Source organism: Anser anser (assembly GCF_964211835.1).
Source record: "Anser anser genome assembly, chromosome: 25".
Lineage (NCBI taxonomy): Eukaryota > Metazoa > Chordata > Aves > Anseriformes > Anatidae > Anser > Anser anser.
Genome location: NC_139746.1, coordinates 5,991,418 through 6,010,191, shown reverse-complemented (window position 1 = coordinate 6,010,191; position 18,774 = coordinate 5,991,418). Strand labels below are relative to the sequence as shown.

At 51.3% G+C, this 18,774-nt stretch overlaps 1 protein-coding gene across 8 annotated transcripts in view; it reads right to left on the bottom strand.

Annotated features, from left to right (window-relative positions):
* Positions 1–18,774, bottom strand: part of ADAMTS10 (ADAM metallopeptidase with thrombospondin type 1 motif 10) — a 72,848-nt gene that overhangs the window by 37,101 nt on the left and 16,973 nt on the right. For 4 of the 8 annotated variants that reach the window (XM_083810649.1, XM_083810652.1, XM_083810647.1 and 1 more), the window contains 2 exons: positions 16,219–16,330; positions 3,368–3,706 (listed from right to left, as the gene is read on the bottom strand). In XM_083810649.1, the coding sequence (XP_083666775.1) occupies positions 3,368–3,455 (88 nt within the window). In that variant the 5' untranslated portion in view covers positions 3,456–3,706; positions 16,219–16,330. Of the gene's footprint in view, positions 1–3,367; positions 3,707–6,443; positions 6,902–10,033; positions 16,177–16,218; positions 16,496–18,774 lie in introns of those variants that run through there. The other 4 variants (XM_083810648.1, XM_083810650.1, XM_083810654.1 and 1 more) reach the window with 4 other exon arrangements.

Below are 18,774 nucleotides of genomic sequence, written 5' to 3'. Positions count from 1 at the left end.
CAAAAATAAGGAAGATAAACTTTTAACACAAGGAAGAAGGCAGTGTCTTCATCCAGCATTACATCTGGCTCCTTCCTCTCCTCTAAAAAAGTAAGATTAGACAAGGCTCTAAGAGATTAGCATCTCTTTACTCCCTAAGCTTGTGTACTCATTTCATGTCCATCCAACAGCATCAAAGATGTTCCCTAACTCCCTCATTTACTCATCCCTGCCTTGGTCATGCCGCTCCCCCATGCTACAGATCACACTAGGAGCTCCCAACATCAGTAACGGCGCTGTTTTGCCCCTCCTTCCATCCAGAAAAGCCAAACTCTGCCCCCTCAGCCACTCCATACTGTAATAATAGATCTTGGCTTGAAATGCGTAGTGTTGCATCCGCTCTTATCAGACGGGTTTGCACTAGTGATAAGCAGCCTGGTGTTTCCAGATAGCTGTCGCACTGCTTCAGAAGAGATACTATAAAAAGTCTTTCTGCAGGAAAACCTGCCCAGAGCTGGGCACCCAGGGAGCAAGGGAGAGAGCTGGAAAGCTGAGACTTTTTCTGGGGGGGAAGAAGGGGGATGAAAGGCACCTCGCTGCCACACCTCCTAATGGAAAGGGAGCACACATCTGTAGGGGCAAGGACAGCAGAGAAAGGGAAAGGCAGGCAGAAGAGGAAGCAGGAGCTCGGAGATGGTAGGGGATAAGCTGAACAAAAAGAAGAGAAGGAAGGTGAAGGCCAAGGTGGGAGGATTTTGTTCCCTCCTTGTATGTTCTCATCACTGCCTCTGTCATTACAGAGCCACTTAAAGGATAAAAAGGAAGCAGATGTTTGCTCTCATCTTGTCACCAAAGCAAAGAGGAGCCCCAGCTGCAGCCCAGACAGTTCACAGAGGATGGCTGGGGAAAACACTATGGGACCCCGTGGCTTCAAGCTGCCCTGGCACTGTGGCAGCCTCTACACATCTTCCATGGGTGCATTGATTTGTAAGTGAGCCAGGAGCAGTGAGATTAGCCTCATTTAATGTTCTACAAAACAGAGAATGTATAATCTATCACTGAGATTAAACTAAGGCACTAGAAGAAAATTTCCTTTTGATTAAATACCATTCAGCAACGGGTATGTGCCAAATCCTTGCTCAATTGTTTCAGCTGCAATTCTCTGTGCTGTTAAAAACCACAGCCTGAGTTTACACAAGATGTTGTTTACCTTCTGAATCTTGTTACATCTCTGCTGACATGGAAAGGCCTTCAACGTTGGGCTGCTGTTTCCCACATACATAATTACAGCTTATGACTGTAATACCTTAATCTTTTTCCTGCACAAAATAAATACACTGAGCTAGAGTTTGCACATGGGGCACGTGAATCCTGCTCCATCACCAACTTGCTGGATTGCCTGGGCAACTCTTTCTGGCCAAAATCAGTGGCTTGTTGAAAACACTGGCTTTTATCCTCTGTGCCTCCAACTGCTAAGAGAAGATAACATTATTTCACCCTCTTGAAAGGGTGTTGTGAGGATTATGTACTTACTACCTCAGCAGCACGAAGAGAAGTGCTGAGTATCATTAGCAGCCTGACACCAATGGTTCAGGATGCAGGGAGCCTAAAAAAGCACTCTGACAGCGAGAGGGGCCCATGGGACAGCCTGACCAATGGGGCTGGGCAGTAGCTGGACTTCACCGGGGTGTGGGTTGGACCCAATGATCTCTTGAGGTCCTTTCCAACCCCTACAATTCTGTGATTCAAGCCTTGGCTTGAGCGCTGCCTGCCCTCCCCTATGACACTGTACTCCCAACGGTATCAGGGGCCGAGCCTTGTCCACTGCCCAGTCTGGGATCTAGGACAGCGCAGACATATTAAGTGTCATTTCAGCGAGCCCATGGGTTCAGACTGAGGTGTATTAACAAACAGTTCAGGGACTCCCTGAGTGAAAGAGGATTTCAGCTGCTGTGAGTCAGGATGGAGGCGATCTGGCAGCAAAGTCCTCGTCAAAGCGTCGCTAGTGCTGTGAGTGCGGCAGTGCAGATGGAGGGAGGTGCGAACTGATGGATGCAGGAGGCCCAGAACAGTCACAACAGGCATTGCCAGAGGCTTTGGCTAGAAGGACCAGAAACCGTGTTTGTTTCAGATTAAAGAAAATCTGCCTGTGTAATGTTGCACGTTGCACAGCGCCTGCACAGCGCACAGCTCTGTATTTGACTGCCTCTCATTTCACCCAGAGCAAGTTGCAATACGATAGTGCGGCGGATTTAGCAACAAGATGGTGCTCAGACCCGGACAGTACGTGGCTTTGGGTTGCTTTTGTTCCTCTTTCCAGTTTGGCTTCACAAGACAATCCACAGCCATTGTAACTACAGCCTGATGACACTGTACTATGCAACGGCCTCAGACTACCACTGGCTCTGGCCCTGCTGCAGTTAACCTGGGCACATGCAGGGTTTCAGAATTATGGTTGTGCATTGGTATTGCTGAGGTATTAACACCTTGTACGGATAAATGTCTAACTTTGCAGCTCTTTCTCCTTCTCTCTTACCTCTAGCTCCTGATGGTAGTGTTCATATTGTCTCTTCAGAAATGGTTACTAAAGCTAGTTAGTATTAAGCAATTTAATTACACTGTTAATATTAAGCAATTTAATTACACTTTAATTAAAGCTACCAACATGCAGGAGAACCATGTTCCACTTTCCTTACGATAACTTGTGTTATCTGTATTAAAAACTTGTGTTAAAATCTGTGTTAAAACACAAGCTATCTGTGTTTAAACACAGGCTCAACAGAAAGACACAGACGTAAGACAGGTATAAAACATTTATGCCAGAACGGATTTGAATGTTTGCTAACAGTATCACTTAGAGAAACACGTGTGCACAAACTCAAACTGCTCCTCCAGCAGCAGGTACCTGTCCAGGCCCATAGCCGTGTCCAACGTTTCTACCTCCAGCAGAGACCTCTGTCCCTGCACATGCAGAGGACCACTCACAAGCACGCGCAGATCTCCTACATATAGCAAAGCCTCTGCCCACGCAAAGGTGCACTGCTCCAGCTTCCTGGAAGGGGAGCCTCCTCCATGGCTACCATGGGCCCTTCTGCCCCCTGAGCCTGTACATGGCTCTCATCTTACACACACCCTACTGCTTGGACTCCTGCAAAAAGTCAAGGAGCGTAACATCCGAGAGCAAAGTACATACTTTCCTCACAGGCCAAAGGAAAACACCTGCAAGTTCGGCAGTAGGCGTTCTGCTGCAGCACACCGAGCAGAGGTCAGGGTGCCTCCACCCACTCCCCAGCACAACGTCACCCTAATGCCTCCCCCGGGGCCAGCACTAGGGCTTTCTGCCAGCTGATGCAAGCAGATCCAGCCCCCTCCCCACAGCAATCCCTACCTTGCGATTGGAACGTGTAACCCGGAAAGTTGCAGAGGGCTGCAGTGAAGATGACTGTCCACGTGAGAAGCCTCCAAGCGATTGCCATAGTTAGCGACGCTTGTCTCAGTGCAGGGAGTATTGTGCCAGCTGGAAGGGCGCTGTCCCAACATGTCTCTCTCTCGGCCACCGCTTATGTAGAGACAGGAGTCCTCAGTTCCTCCACAGGCATCCTCAGCCACTCTGCGTGCTCCCCAAAGCAGTGAGGCCGATGGTGTCTTTGCAGCGCGCTGTGCCCAGGCTGGTGCAACGGTGTCAACATGGGCTAATTGGAATCAAAGGTTCTCGGTGGCATTGCCCCTGTGGAAGAAAGAGTGACAAATGAACAGGAGAGGAGAGGAGAGGGGAAACAGGACAGAGTAGAAGGATGCATGGGGTAAAACGGTATGTGGATGAACAAGGAAAGCCAGAACCTAGAGAAGGGAAGAGCAAGTGTAAGAGAGATGGAAAGAAATTAAAAGGAAGGGGAGAAAAGGATGTGAAGAAAATGCAAATTCAGCTAACTGAGCCAGTTCGCGACATCAGAAAGTCACATTATGCTGTGCACCCCCACACTCTGCCATGGGTGAACTCTGTCACAGTGCAGCCCTGCGCTGCTCCAGCAGCCTGAATTGGGATTGGAGCTGGTGTACACCTCACACTGCAGGAGGAAAGGAGGCTCCGAATAAATGGGAACACTTTGTCCTGCTGACGATGCCCACAAGGAAGAACAAACAGTTACCTGATTTCTTAAAAAGGAAAATATGAAATGAAAGCATTCAGGGTGGTAGCAAGTGGTGATGTGAAAATTCTACTTCAATTTCTCTGGCTTTAAAGTACACTTTAGGGATCACCACTGCACTGAGAGAAGAGCACTTGCCCTCTGACAATATCGGCTTCAATATTCAAATATTCAATATTCAAAACAATGAACCCATTCAGTGAACTCACCGTTACCCTCAGCTCTATCCACAAATGGATCATGAGATTCCAATTGTATTTGTTATTTAAAATGATTTGCTAATTGTTTCAGTGAAAGATTTTTGGCTTGCAGATAATTTCCACTCAGTTTGAGGCAATTATACAAAACTCACATAGTGCTGGAGAGTTGCATAAAGCTGCGGTTTTTTGTTTCTATCCAGCGATTAGATGACGTATGCAATGAACACGGCACATATCTACCGCCTGGAGAATCCCAAGTATCTGAAGAGCAATGCTCTGCCTGGGAGAAGCCCCGTAGCAAAATGCAGACGTTCCCACAGAAGAACTACGGCGGTGTCATGGCTAAGCCCATACCGACATCTGACTCCAGATCGGTACCACAGCTACAGCTCACGCAGCTCCACAGCAGCACCTGGGGCTCAAGCACTGCAGGGTGAGGAAGGGACGCTCCGGAGCTCAAGGAAGATGTGCTTGGGAATGCGCGTGAGGCTCGGCCAGAGGATGGTGGTTTTTGCAAAGGTGTCAACAGGGATGGCCTGTGTGTGGTCTTCATTCCACTAAGGAAACACTGGGAATAATGTTATGAACCAGCGCCCCGCTCTGCTCTTGCACATTTAGAAAAGCAAAGGCCAGCTACTAGCCAGGCTGCGGGGCAGGGGAAACCCATTCCTCCTCACTCCTGCCCCGGACCCCTTCACCTCCCGTCCTCAGAGGAGTCTGCAACTTATTTCTAGTTCTGTTCTCCTGTCTTTACTATGCAGTTGGCATTACTTGGGCTGTAGAGGCTTGGAGTAACACACATTGCAGGCCAGAATACACAGGTGAGGCATGCTAAGAAATCAGAGGTGATTCCTGCCCCAATATTAATCAAAAGGAATCTATCCTAATGGTATTTCCCTGCCAGACAAAAAATGTTGTGAGGATTAACTGTGTATCTTTAAATCACATTTTTGAGCTCCATAATTTAAGCATTAGGATTTTTAACTGTTTATTTACAGTTAAATTACAGTTATTAACTGTTTATTTACAGTTAAAAATGGCCAAAGACCATCAGTGATGCCTTGGGTTGGTCTCCCCAGCCACATGCCAGGTTGGCTTCTGCAAAGCCCAGAGCAGGACACCCCCAGCAGCTGCCCCAAAGACTGCACACACAAGAATCAAGTGCTTGACTGGAGAACAACCCCGTAAGGCTAAGGCCTCATCTCATGCTGCTCCGCTCAGCAGCGACGGTACATGGAAGCAGGAAGCGGAGGCAGGAGGGCTGGCAGGACTTCCTACCCTCTGCCACCACGACACAGGGATGCCAAGAGCAGTACAGCGGGGCCCCGAGACCACAGTCACCCAGTGCAGGCTGTCCTCCGCTGTGCCACCTCCCAGCTGTGCTGCAGAGAGGGCAAAGCGAGGGCAGTGCGAGGGCAGCAGCAGTGCATAGATAAGCGCCACGGACTGGCTCGTCCCCATTCCCTGCAGGGCTGCAGAAAGTGAACCGAGAAAGGCAGAAGTCGAAACTAAAGCCCAGCGTGCTGCGGCACTCTCCTAAGTCAGCATTTTTCAGAATCTATTAAAGCTTGAGATTCCAGCTTTCAATTTCTGTCACAGCTCCAAGGTCTGCGGACAGAAAGCCGCTCAGCTGAAGTATATTTTCTCCTGCGCTTTACACTACTAATTTTTCGTGTTTTTCAGCTGTTGAATCAGCTTCCTCGAGGATGTCATTATTTCCTGTCCTTCCTCCTCTCCACGACCCCGAACGACAGCAGAAGCCTCTCCTCCCCTCTGCCTGCCCTGTGGCAGCCCCAGGCCCTGAGAGCTGGGAGGGAGCTGCCGGCGCCAAGAGCCCGCAGCCCCCTGACCTCGGAGAAGGAGCTCTGGTCCGAGCGCCACATGTTAGGAATTACAGCTGCAAAGTTCCCGTAAGCTGCCGCGGGGGAAGGGCCCCAGCTCCGATTCCTGCACACGGCAAGGGGAACACGGCCCCTCTCCAGCAGCGCTCGACTTCCGAGGCTCCAACGAGCCTGTATCATGCAAGAGACAGACCAGAAACACAGGGGAGAAAGGAAACAAGCAGGAAGGACGAGGGCTCCACGGCTTCTTCAACATGCACAAAGTTTTCCATAACCTCAGTTTTCACATTTTGCTTCCCGAAGGGCAGCGGTCGGCAGACGCGGACACTCTCAGGGACCCCAGGGTCCTGCGGGACGGACCGGCCGTGGCTGAGGGAGGCCCAGGGTACGGGGTGACCTCTCCCGGTCTCGTGCCTCCCTCGCTTGGGCCGGTTGCGATTTGCTCCTTCCCGAGGAATTCGTTGTCCTTGGCAGGCGCCCCGCGAGCGGCTGACGCTCCCCGCTCCCAGCGCCAAGGTGGCTTCGCTGTGTGAACCCGTGGGCTGAGCCGCCTGCACGAGGAGGCTGCTGCCTGCCCCGCTCCGCGGGAGCGGCAGGGACAGCGGGAGCGGAGAGCCGGGCTGACGAGGACCGCGGAGAGGTGATGCCGCGCGAGCTCGCGGCTGGACTCAAGGTTTCCTCTTCCGACACTGAAAACACTCAAAAAGGGGGGAGGAGAGGGGTAAAATTCAAGCTGGAATAAAGAAAAGAAAAGAAAAAAGAAAAACAGATGACAACTGTTACTAATTTCAACATCGGGGCTGCAGACAGAATTCCCTGAAAGCCTGGCTTTTTGGCTGGTGAGGCAGCTTTATGGGAAGGTAATAGGAAGCAGATGGGCCCTGGCCAGGGCCAAGAGGAAGGTTCAAGGTGCCTCCTAGTGCAGAGAAGAGGAATTTAAATGCTTTTAAAGATGCAGGACCCGGCGGGTTCCAGGTTTCTCATCCAACTTTTGCAAATTATGAGCTCAGGTGTCCTTTTCCCTTTTTGAGAGAGAAATAAATACAAACACAGCTCTCTGCTTCCAGCATGCCCCGGTGGGAGGAAATACTTGTGATGCGCCCCCCTCCCCGCCCCGGCCCTTCCACTGACACATCCTCCCCCATGTGCAGCGTCAGCTGCCGTGAACAGCGAGAGCAGAGCTGCGGCAGCACAGCTTCACCCAGCAGAGCAGTTCTGGGCTCTGCTATCAGCGATGCTGTTAACAAATGAATGAAAGTAGCTGGCCTGCTCCTGCGTCCTCACAGCAGCTGGCTGTGGCAATGACACCAGGGCACAGCCTTCGGAGGAGGGACAGCCTGGGGGGTGAGGGCCGGTGCGGGATTTGTGCGACTTGGCTGTTACTTACATCTTGCATCACCTTGGACAACGCGCTTTAAGCTGAAACCACTCAGATCCCCAGGCACCCACCATCCCTGAAACCTGGTGCTCTTATGGATCTGGCCTTTCTGCTGTAAAATGGGACTAACGGCACTTCCTAGCTGCACCAGGGTCACGATGCCACGTCCCACAGCACAACCCCTCCCAATGGCCAGCACACCAAGCCCATGTGTCAGACACCCCATGGGGGGCAGCTGCCTGGCCGCAGTGCACAGCCCCACACATGCAGAGACCTCTCAGGCTTGCCCACCACTCTCAGAGACCCACTACTCCACGCTGAGAACCTCACAGTGTCTGTAGCTCACAGAGACTGATCCTAAAATGGCCATGTTTTCTGCAAAAATGGCCCTCTTTTCACCTGCTCTTGTTGCTTCACGGAGGCCCACAGGTTTTGGCTGGAAACCCTTGGCTGAAATCTGCTTCACAAATACTGCTGCAGGGCAGGATAACTCCGTGTGGTCTCCATGGACTGTCCCGGTTTCAGCCCACGTGCTTTGCTCAGGGGACATGGCCTCAACTCAAAAACTGCAACATCCCTGCCACAGCCTGACCTGCAGAGCTGAGCACTGCTGGGGACAAGGCAACAGAGGCACCCAGACCGCCAGCTCCATCTCCAGATGTTTATAAGAATGAGCGTGCGCAGGTGGCAGATAAAGTGCAAGTGCTGAGGAAATTGTTTAATTGGGGACCGGAATGCCTTAGAAGCCCTGGTGAGCTTTGCCAGGCAGCCCTGTCTGGGTCTCCTTTCTGCTGACCCTCTTTTCATAGCTGACCCTGCAGCAATCCCAATTTACCAGAAAGGAACCCACCCCAAGGTCGCTCCCAGTGCCAAAACCCTGTGCTGGGATTCTCATCCTTCACTTTATCCCCATGTTGCGTGGTCGGCTGCTCCACAAGCAGCTGCCAGCCCCTCTCCAGGAGGCCAGGACCCTCTCCGTGACTGCAGGGACCTTCATTGGAGGCAACCTGGGTGCAGGGCAGAGTGAAATGGGCGATTTGTGGGGGTGACTCTGGTATGAGCAGCACCTGCTGGGGCCGTACCAGAGAGCAGAGCACAAGCAGTCAGTGCCGGCACCAACATCTCCTCCTTGTGCCCCAAGGAGGACAGCAAAAAGCCACCCAGGTGACCCAGGTCAGCCTTCTCAGCATAAGAAAACACAAGGGCAGACGGCTCCAGAAACAGATAGAAAAAACACATACCCAGATGCAGTGCCATGCAGTGCCTTCAAGGAAAATTATCTGCCTTCTTGCACATGCAGCCAAGCCTATCAAACACCAACTTTTACGCAGCAGATCTGCACGCCTAATTTAGCAGCTTTGTGGTCCAGATCGGAGGAAAGGACAACGTCTGCCAGTCAGTACTGCAGAAAGCAATCAGAGCTTAGCCCTCACAGCCAGGCACAGCCAGGTCCGCTCATGCTGTATGGCCAAAGGGGACATCTCCTTCCTCTCACTCCACTCCCTCCTGGCTCCTCTTCGCCATCCATGGCCATATGGAGGGGAAGCAAAGGGAGCAGGAAACAAGAAAAGCCACGGGTGACAAAACTACCTCCTTTCCCTATAAACTACTCCTAAATCACCTCTCATCATTGCTATCTCCCCTTCTCATCTCCTCAGGCTCTGCACACCCCAAAACTGTCGAAATAGGCAGGTTCCTCCCTCCCAGCACCAGGCTGCAAAATGCAGCTGCGTGTTTGCTCCCGGCCGGGGGCCGCTGGCCCCGCTGCACTGCCCTGGGGCGGGCGCAGTTATCGCCCCAGCACTCAGCAGGTTCCTGCAGGTTCCTTAGGACAGAGCAAACAGTGTTGCTGCCCCTCTGCCTGCCACACGTCTTCCAGCGGGAGGTGAGGGGCCAAAGGTTCCTGAGACCTCCCGGCTGTGAGCAGGAGACTGTCCTGATAGTATCTGGAGGGGCTGCTCAGTTGAAAACAAGCTGATCTGCAGATGGCAGAACTCTTTTTGCAGCCAGCCTGCCAGCATGACAGGGCTTCCAGTGGGAAGTCATTTCTCACCTCTAGAATAAAGTTACAGGTTAAAAACAGAAAATTCAGCATTAGCTAAATGGCAGCTCACTGTTAGGACCATGGGCTGAGGAATGGGAAAAATGGGTTAAAGTCACAGATCTGCAGAAGTGAAAATAAGAGCCTGAACCTTAATCAGCTTTGCTGCTCCAAGGCGGGCCTCTCTGGGGGCATGGCAAGCAAAGAATTAGAAACAAACGTGGTTATCATCATTCACCAGAAAGCAGCAGCCTCCAGCCACAGGACAGTACCGTAGCTGCAGCCCACCTCGCCTGGAGGGGCCGTGCCATCCCACCACCCTTGCAGCCCCACTTCGCAGCGCCCATCCCCAGTGACAGCGGGGTCACTTTTGGAGTTTGCTTGGAGGAGAGGCGCTGCTTTCATCAGCTTTAAAGTAAGACCCAATCCTGTCCAAAGGTGCTCACCATCAATGCAAGGAATCCAGACTGATGCTGCCAGTCAGAACCTGAGGGTGAGGGACACGAGCCCGGGTCTCCGTGGCCCTGCGAGCACCCCGGTACCTGGCTCTGGCGAGCAGGGGAGCAGCCTCACTGCCTTCCCACCACCGGCTCCTCCTCACGGCCTCGCTGCTGCGCTCCGCATCGGGCCCTGCCGTGCTCTAGCCGGGCACACCCTCGATCCCTTTGTACAAGCAAGCTTCATAGGGTTTTGGGCTCACTCCAGTACTGTGTGGGAGTGTTTTTTTTTTTCTTCTTCTTTTTAAACACACGAATTGTTTTACAGTCAAGTCTATTCAGGGCGATCTTAGTGAAGAAAGGAATGAATTACCCCCTTGCTCCCTCCAAAATGCAGCGGGATCTTTAATTTCACCAGCAAATGGGCAAAAGGAACCCATCACAAAGCAAGGGCACAGGAGTGGAGAGTTGGGAGCACCAGCTTCCCTCTGACACCGACTGCTTTGCTTTCTGGAAATCCTATCTCTCTGTTACATAAGGATCTGGCCCTATCTGGAAAGCTGGGGTCATTGCACTTCTCCAAGTGTGGTAAAATGCTCGGAGGTCCTCAACAGGAAAGCGTTAGAGAAGCACCAGCTCGTATCATCATCAGGACAAGCCCCAGGGCTGAACCCAAACCTAGCTGCTAAACTGAAGCCAACTTCAGCCAGGAGCAAGGTGGCTACCAAGCAGCACAGCGCTCCCAGCCTTGGACTTCTTTTGCTTTAAGGAGAAGACTCCACCAGTTCTCATGCAGGTCCGCTTTCAGACAGGATTTATGCAATGGTTTGGAGCTGCTCCATGTGACCCAGACTTGCTGGCCCCCTGCCACCGCTCTCCTTGCTGGCTTCAGCCATGGACAAAACAACAGAAGTAAAAAGACAACCGAGCAGTCATTAAAAGAAAGTGCACTTTGCCTACCATATGGTGCCCTTGCCAATTATACACATATACCATACATATTAAATACACACATGCTGGCCACGTGCACACAGAACAGGACCACAAACATCTGTGCACAGCTGTGCAGTCCACGTGGGTGGATGTCACCGCTGCGTGCGGATACACACTACCTGCGCGGAGGTTGGTGCTTGGTAGCCACACGTTGCCTGCATATGCTGCCTGCACGCTATCAAGCGCCACCGACAAATCTGGGCCTGCCATGAACCTATGCCGTTTTTATATCCGGCATCTCCATGTCAATACGAATGCCTTCTGCCTTTGTACAACTACTCTCTGCACACATTTTGTGCCCGTGTTTGTGTAGGTAGTGAATGTCCGGAATTACAGGCACGGGATATCTGAAAGTCCACGCTGGAGAGCATTTCAGAAGTCAGCCACTTGTGTGCACAGGCACATCAGCAGCACGTAGGGGAGTGCAAGCTTCAGAAAGCATGCAAAAAGTCCCTTTTCCCAACGAATCCAGAGCCCCAACACCAGCTGCGGGGTTTTTACAGAACTGCCTAAGCTTCCCCCCAAACAAAACAGACCGGCAGGCTACCTTCTAGTCAGCAGCTTGAAGGGAGCACAGCTCCTCCATTGGTTCTCAGCCACCTGAGCTGCACAAGAGCCATCAGTCCCACTGCAGACCCTCCTGCCTGCAGGGTCCAGTGCAGTCAAGAGAGGATCCAAAGTTCCCAAGCCTCAGCACAAGCAACTACACCTTATGCAGACCTGTTACAGCTAACACGCCAAGTGTGACACCCCCTAAATGTCTCCCTCCTCAACCTGGCCTTAGGGTAGGGCTGTATCCCACACATCCTGGTGCTGCATCAGCGTTAGAACACTCCGAGATGGGTCTGGATCATCAGACCTGAGGCGCTGTGCTATAGCCCCCTGCAGCCCGGTTCCTTGCCCACCACTCCACCTACATCTGTGGCACAGAGCAGTCTCACATGCTGAAGCTAGAGAGACAAGAAAGCCCCTCCAAGCTTCCCAAGGAGGACACCTGAGGTGGCTCCTGTTACCCAGAAGGGCTGTGAGAAGCGCTGCAGGACCTGCAGTGAACGCAGAGGCCAGCAGCTCCTACCACCAGCACAGCGTTCTCATGGCACAGCAGCATCCAACTCCACACCAGCAACAGCACAGACCTGGACAGGGGTGACAACTCACAGCATTGCTCATCTCTAGCCCCCCACTGCTGATTTGGTCCTGCCACACTGAAGTGAAGAGTAACTGAGGGACCCACAGAGATCCCTGGTCCCATCCGCTTCTCGGAACAGGGTTAACAGACAAAACTCAGGCTGTCCCATGGGGTCACACACAGAAGCAGCTTAGAGAAATGAAGTGAGCTGCAGATGAAGACCGTGAAATGGAAAAATAAGTTTGGACCAGGCTCTCCTTCTAGGAAATCAGAGAAGCAGCTGCATCATGGCAACACAGAAGAAAGGAGCCTGGTGAGCGGAGCCCCAGCTGGCCAGAGGCACCTTTCTGCATCTGCTCTACCTGCCTCGCTGCCTGCTCACCTGTGTGCCTTAGGCACCACAGGGCCCAGGCTGTCCCCTGAGCAACAAGCACGGAGCCTCGGCCTCCCGGGGCAGTAGGAGCACAACACTGCCAGCACGCAGTGCAACTCTCCCCCAGGACCCTGATGGCTGCACCACCCCACTGCCTTACAACCCTCCCTGTAACCCAAAGTCTCTCTGTGGCCTCCCTCTCCCCTCCCTACTGACTTTATTTCACAGCAGGGCAAACCAAGGCAAAAAGCAAAGCGAGTTGACCACAGCTACGCAGGAAGCCCACGCAAGGGCATGGGGGTCCCCCTTGGTGCAAGGCAGCACGATAGTGACAGTGAGCACCCCCAGGCCCTCATACACATTTCCACAGAGGAACACACTGCGAGCTCTGCACTGGGATGAGGTCTTGCAGACTACACGGGGCTCCCGACTCCCTCCAGCCCTCACAGCTCTGGAGGATCTGCAGATCGCTTTCAGTCTCTGGCTCCCGCGAGCGAGTTCCAAGAGATCCGCTGTGCAGAGAGTTTATGGGCCCTTTTTCCCCTCCCTCCAGGTTCTCTGTTCAGGGAAACATATGGCCCAGATGGTTTGGATTTGGTGGGGTATGGCAGGGTGCAGCAGAATGTGCCGTCTCACAAACACGTGTGGCTTCCTAGCAAGGAAGCTGCAGCCCAAAGGCCACCCAGTACATTTATCCCTGCCTAGATGCAGAGGAGCTGCCCAGCCGCTAACCCCAATAGGGCCTAGCTAGTGATTTTCACCGTGGTTTTTAATGAAGTCACTTTGGGGTGAAGTCTTGGTCCTGTTGAGGTCAGCGGCACAACTCTCATTGCAGGAGGCCAGGATTTCACCCTTAAATTCAACTGGAAGAAAGATTTATATATGTTTGAGCTCAAATGGATTTGCAAAACTGCACAGGAATAGATTAATTTGAACTTTTAAAAAATGGAGCTACAGTGGAAGAATAGGAAACAATTGCAGTAATGGTGGCTTGGGATGATAAACAGGAGCACAGAGACGCTGAATACTCAGCCACAGCACATCCCAAGCATGTCTTTTCCCCGTCTGGGCAAATGCAGTACATAGGAGAGCAGCAGCAGCAGCGCAGCTGGATGGAGACCCTGCACTTAACATGTGCCACTGACATTGCTCCACTGAAGTCAGATGGAGCTAAAATATTTTGGCACATGTTCTCACTGGAGAATCTCCCAATACTTGAATTGGTTGCAGACTTGATTTAAGGCACTCCCTGTAACTGAGATGGGACGATTTGCCTGATAATATCCCTTTAAAACTCCCCACAGCCTTGACAAATGAGTCTGTACCCAGGCTGGTGGTATTCTATGCTTCTCACCCTGCAATAGCTGCACATGAGATCTGACCTGCTTACAGATTCCCAGGAAATGTCTGCAACTGCTTGCCCTGCAAATATTTCCTATGGGTGCTGGGGTCAAGCAACGATCTTTTTGACTTGCATATCTCTAGCACATTTGAACTGACATCATCCAAATTACTAGTGAATTGTTTCTGAAAACTTGACAAATTTGGTTCAAATTCTGTTTGTTTTAAATTAATTTGTGTTAGCTTGAGATCTAGGCAGGACAGGACGTGACAAACACATCCTGCGGTGTTTCTGGCTTAGAATGAACTAATTGCTGGAAACTTGGCAAGAAAAGTGGTTTTTGGAGTTGGGGGTTTCAGATAAGCTTTAGATGAGTGCTTGAACAGAATCATCTCCTGGGTGGGCCTGATGCAACCTGCACTGAAAAGCCCTCCACGGGGCAGCTCCTCTAGGCAGCAGAGCCCATGCTGTCCCCAGACCAGGGCTGTATGTGATAAGCACACTTATTCCTCCCCACAACAGTCTCTGGGTGGCCTTGAGCCATCAGCGATAAAAGACCCTCTCAAGTTACAAGTTTGCATGTTGGTAATTAAAAGGCCTCTCTCATGACGAGCAGAAACTGTTTATGTTGAGCAGGCAACACCTTCCCTTAGGGTTATACTTCACCCCATCGATAGCTCATTCACTCACAGCTTATTGGAGCATTGCTCTGCCAAATGAAACAGTTCAGCCCCGAAGTCTTATCTGGAAAAAGCATGATTTAGAGGAGATGACAAGGCCTTTCCCACTCCGCCATCAAGCAGCTGCTTGGGGAACACAACAGCAGACGCACCTACAATCACCGGAGGTTTCACAAATTAAGGAGATGGAAACTGGAGGGTGCTGCCCGTGGGTGCTGCCGGTGGGGCCAGCCCAGAACAATGGGACGTCAGGGATGGAGCAACCGAGACAGCCTGCGTGAGCCTTATATGGAGAAACTTCGTGACACTGGAACCATCTCCCCAGAACTGGAGGAAGACTCTTTGGCTCAGGCATTTAAAGCTAGTCCGGGCACGGCACTGGTGAGTAGAGGAAATGCTCCTGCACCGGCTGAGGAACTACCTGGGCAGCCTGACAAAGCGTCTTCCCTTCCACCGCCTGCGGTGTGAGGGAGACCAAGAATGAACAAAGAAAGGCTTTAAAAATCTTCCTGCTATCACCCATCATGCACTCGACCGTGTGCTGTCACCATGTGAGCTCTGCTAACAACAATATTAACGAGCAGAATAAGAAACAGATCTCCCTGGCATGGCTGAGCTATCTCCAGCCAGTGTGGGTATTGGCACGGACTTAATTAGGAAAATAAAAGCCCCCTGAGGTTCACAGCCAAGCATACACTTGATCAGAAATGTGCCCCTAAACGAGCCTCGGTTTGAAATATTAAATTTTGCCGCCCAGACGCAGCTGGCGCCAAAGCAGGGTACCTGCCCTGGAGCGCAGCACAGACCAGTGCGGCTCCACGCTTCTCCCCCAGGTGGATTTTTCCCCTCTGGAAGATTTTTGCCAAGGTTATTTTATAAACTCCTTTCTATTTATAGCACAGCTCCTTCAGCTCTAATGAGATAATCTTCTGGCATTTCACCATCACTAATATTTACTTTGATGTTTAAAATAACATGTTCTGAGGGATTGATCTTATTAAAAACCCCTTTAAAATATAATCAAAGCAAAGAAATATATGACTAGCGCAACAGGGCCAAATGCCTGGTGATGCACATGAAGTTAATGACTTTGCAACTTTTTCAGGTCAGACAGTTTATAATCCTCTGCCCGCATCGCACAGGAGGGAAAAAGGCAGCTCCTGAAGATGGAGAGAGGCAACGAAAGAGGGAGAGGGAGTGCAATCCGCGTCTATTCACAGGAATGAGGACAGCAAGGAATGCGTAGTTCTGCAGCAGCGACTGTAGCTGTTGCTTTCTGTAATTAAGTTTCACCCACAGCAGCTCTGCCTGAGAGAATCCTATTTTAAAGCAGCAAACATGCAATCAGATGGCTTAATGCAATAAAAAGTGGAGTGGTGGGGGAAAAGGGGGAGGTGAGAGAGACAGCGCGCGAGAGCAGATGCCTGACTCCTGCTGTCTGCAGACACTTTGAAACACAACCCTGCGTTTTTATGGAAACTCTGAATGTTGGAGAAGGGTGAACATGGTTTTCATTCTCATAAATGTTTTTCCAGCATGCAATACTCTTCGGGCTCATTCCTTCTCCAGGGAGACGGTTCTGATTTCAAAGAACATTCACATTCCCTCCACCCCAGACCACCCCACTCCAACCTCAAAGAGCTTTCTCTGGAAAAATTATTTTAAAGACTGTTTTACCTTTTCTAGCGTTTTCCCTTCTTTCTTCTTTTTCCCCTTTTAATTCTTTGAGCTTCTTTTTCTTTTTTCTTTTTCCCAGCAGCAGCCAAAGGCTTCTCTCTCCCCCTCAGTCCTGCGGGTGTCAGAAAGTTTCCAGGCTGAGGGTTTACGTTGCCTTCCTCAATAACCTTCTTCTGTCAGACCCAGGCAGCGCTGGACCTAGAGGCTATGCTAAAAAGTCTCCTTTCAGGAAGTGAGCAGTAATAAGAGAGAGGCTCGGAGGCAGCATGTATAGGGGCTGCTCAAAAAAAAATAGAAACTTTGCTCAGGAATTTTGCCAGGATTATCCAAAAAAATCCCAAACCCACAAGGCTGTAAAAGTCCCGCCCTGACTGCTGACATCAGTGCAGAAGGCAGGTCTTGACTGCAACAGTATAAAACTAATCAGCTAAACCCTCTGCAAAGGAGCAGGCAGTGATCCTCCCAGGCAGACCCGTCTGCTCACAGAGCCCCAAAGGCAACGCGGGCTGGGGCCTCGACAGCTCCCTGGCTGATAAAACATCCCTATAAAAGCAGTAAAGCACAGGGGTCACGCTGACGGCAGCACATGGTAGACAGAAAAGATAAAACAAGCCAGGATTTCCCCCACCCCCCCCAAAAAAAAAACAAATAAAATTCCCACCCTTCATTATAACTAGCTTTTAAAAATCCAGCGCATGTCTGATGAAACTGCCTTAACAACAGCTGTGCTCTATAGCACGATTAGGTATTGGCTTTAAATTTAAAAAAGCCCTCAAGAATTTGTTAGTGTTTTAAGAAGTCCATTCCCTCCCAAGTTACATCATTTTCGCCCTGTTGGCTCCTGTGATGCATAATTTCTCTTGTTCTGCTGCCACCGTGGAGTGTCCCTCAGAGGACAATACATTTCTAAAGAACAGAATAAACACTGCAAATAATAAAATACTGCTTGTTTAAAAACAAAGCCCTCTCAGGACACATAAAACAATAACAACAATAAAGGGCAGGCACTCATTTCTTTCTTCTGTCTGAAGTCTTCCTTGAGATCAGAAAGCAGAATTTGTAAAGCCTTGGCAAAGAGAATTACCTGGCCATCCTGCAAATATAAAAACCAACCCTTCCCAATTGCCCTGCTTCTCACTAGATAGAGAAGGGCCCTGGGAAGGACACGGGGAAAGGACTGCAGCATCAGACAGCAGAGCCCCAACCTGAGCCCCTCTCTGGGTCAGACAAACCCCAAAACCCTCCCCAGGGAGCCTTTTGGCATGAGAGGATTTGCATGAAAGGCAAGACGGTGGAAAGCAGCAGGGGAAGGTATAAGCCAAGTCTACATGTGTACAGAGCCAAAGCCACAGGATCTGGCCCTAAGGGCAGACCTCTGCAGCCATAGCTCGTGGGGAGGGTGCTGGGTGCCACCCGGGCTGACCCAGGGCAGGCCTGTGAGCACACAGCCATTAGATGGGAACAGAGGACAGGGAAAGCCACGGAGTCAGACCCAAGGCCTGGCCAGCCCCGTGCCTAATCTGATACTGGTCACGGGATGCTTGAGCAAAAGGATTAAGAAAAAAAAAAATCAAGAAGCCATCAGTCCTTTTTTTGCAGTATATCCTCCCATACCCTCTGCTATCAGCAAGCGCAGGGCTGCACCAGAGGCAGACACTGTATCCTCGCATTTCACAGACATAATGCATTTTCTTCCACTGGCTGAAGCCCTCTGAAATCCACTTCTGGGACGGAGCAGCAGCATGATCTGAGCAGGAGATATCCTGGAAGAAGCCGCGCTCCAGCACCTTCCTTCACCCTCAAGGAGCATGTGGCCACAAGCCAGAAGTGCGGCTGCAGGAACTGGAATCCAACATCTACCTGTCCCAGGCTCCTGCCTCGGATGGTGGCCACCCCGAGCTCCTGCCCTTGCAGCCAGGGCACCGCAGAACAAGAGCAAGGGCCACTCCTCATCACAGCCGCTCACACTGAAAGGGCCTGGCTCTCTCCGCTTGAAAACAGAGTTCAAAGGGACTGCAATTGTTGGGCTGGATTTTTGGCCACTTCCCTGGTTGGGTGGAAAGATTGGTTTCCTTCCTCCGCAAGCCGCGCTAGCCATTGTCTGAGCCCCCACAGCACGTACAAAAAAGAGCAGCTAAACAAAATATTTGGGGTTTAATTGAATGGTGCTGCTTCTGGCCAAGGAAAAACTAATTGCTCAAAGCATGGCCTGGTGCCATCCTAAGGGCTTTCTGTCTGCTGAGGCTTGTCTCCAAATACACTCGGTGTGTAATTAAGAGGGACTGAGGCTGCAAACACCCATCTTCCCTGCTCTTTGTTACCTGCCCCTCTCCCTCTTCCAGGCGGGTGGTCTCCTCACCTGGGGCTGCAGTCCCTCCTGGACACTGAACACAGCGCTAGAGCCTCCTGGCACACAAGGACAAACAACCAGATCCCGTGCGTGTGCCTGGAGCAAAAGCCTCCATAGGACTGTACCTGAGAACAGTACAGCCCTACAGATCTCGTCCTCAGACCAGGCCACGTCAAGTCCTCAGCTCAAGAATTAATCTTAACTGG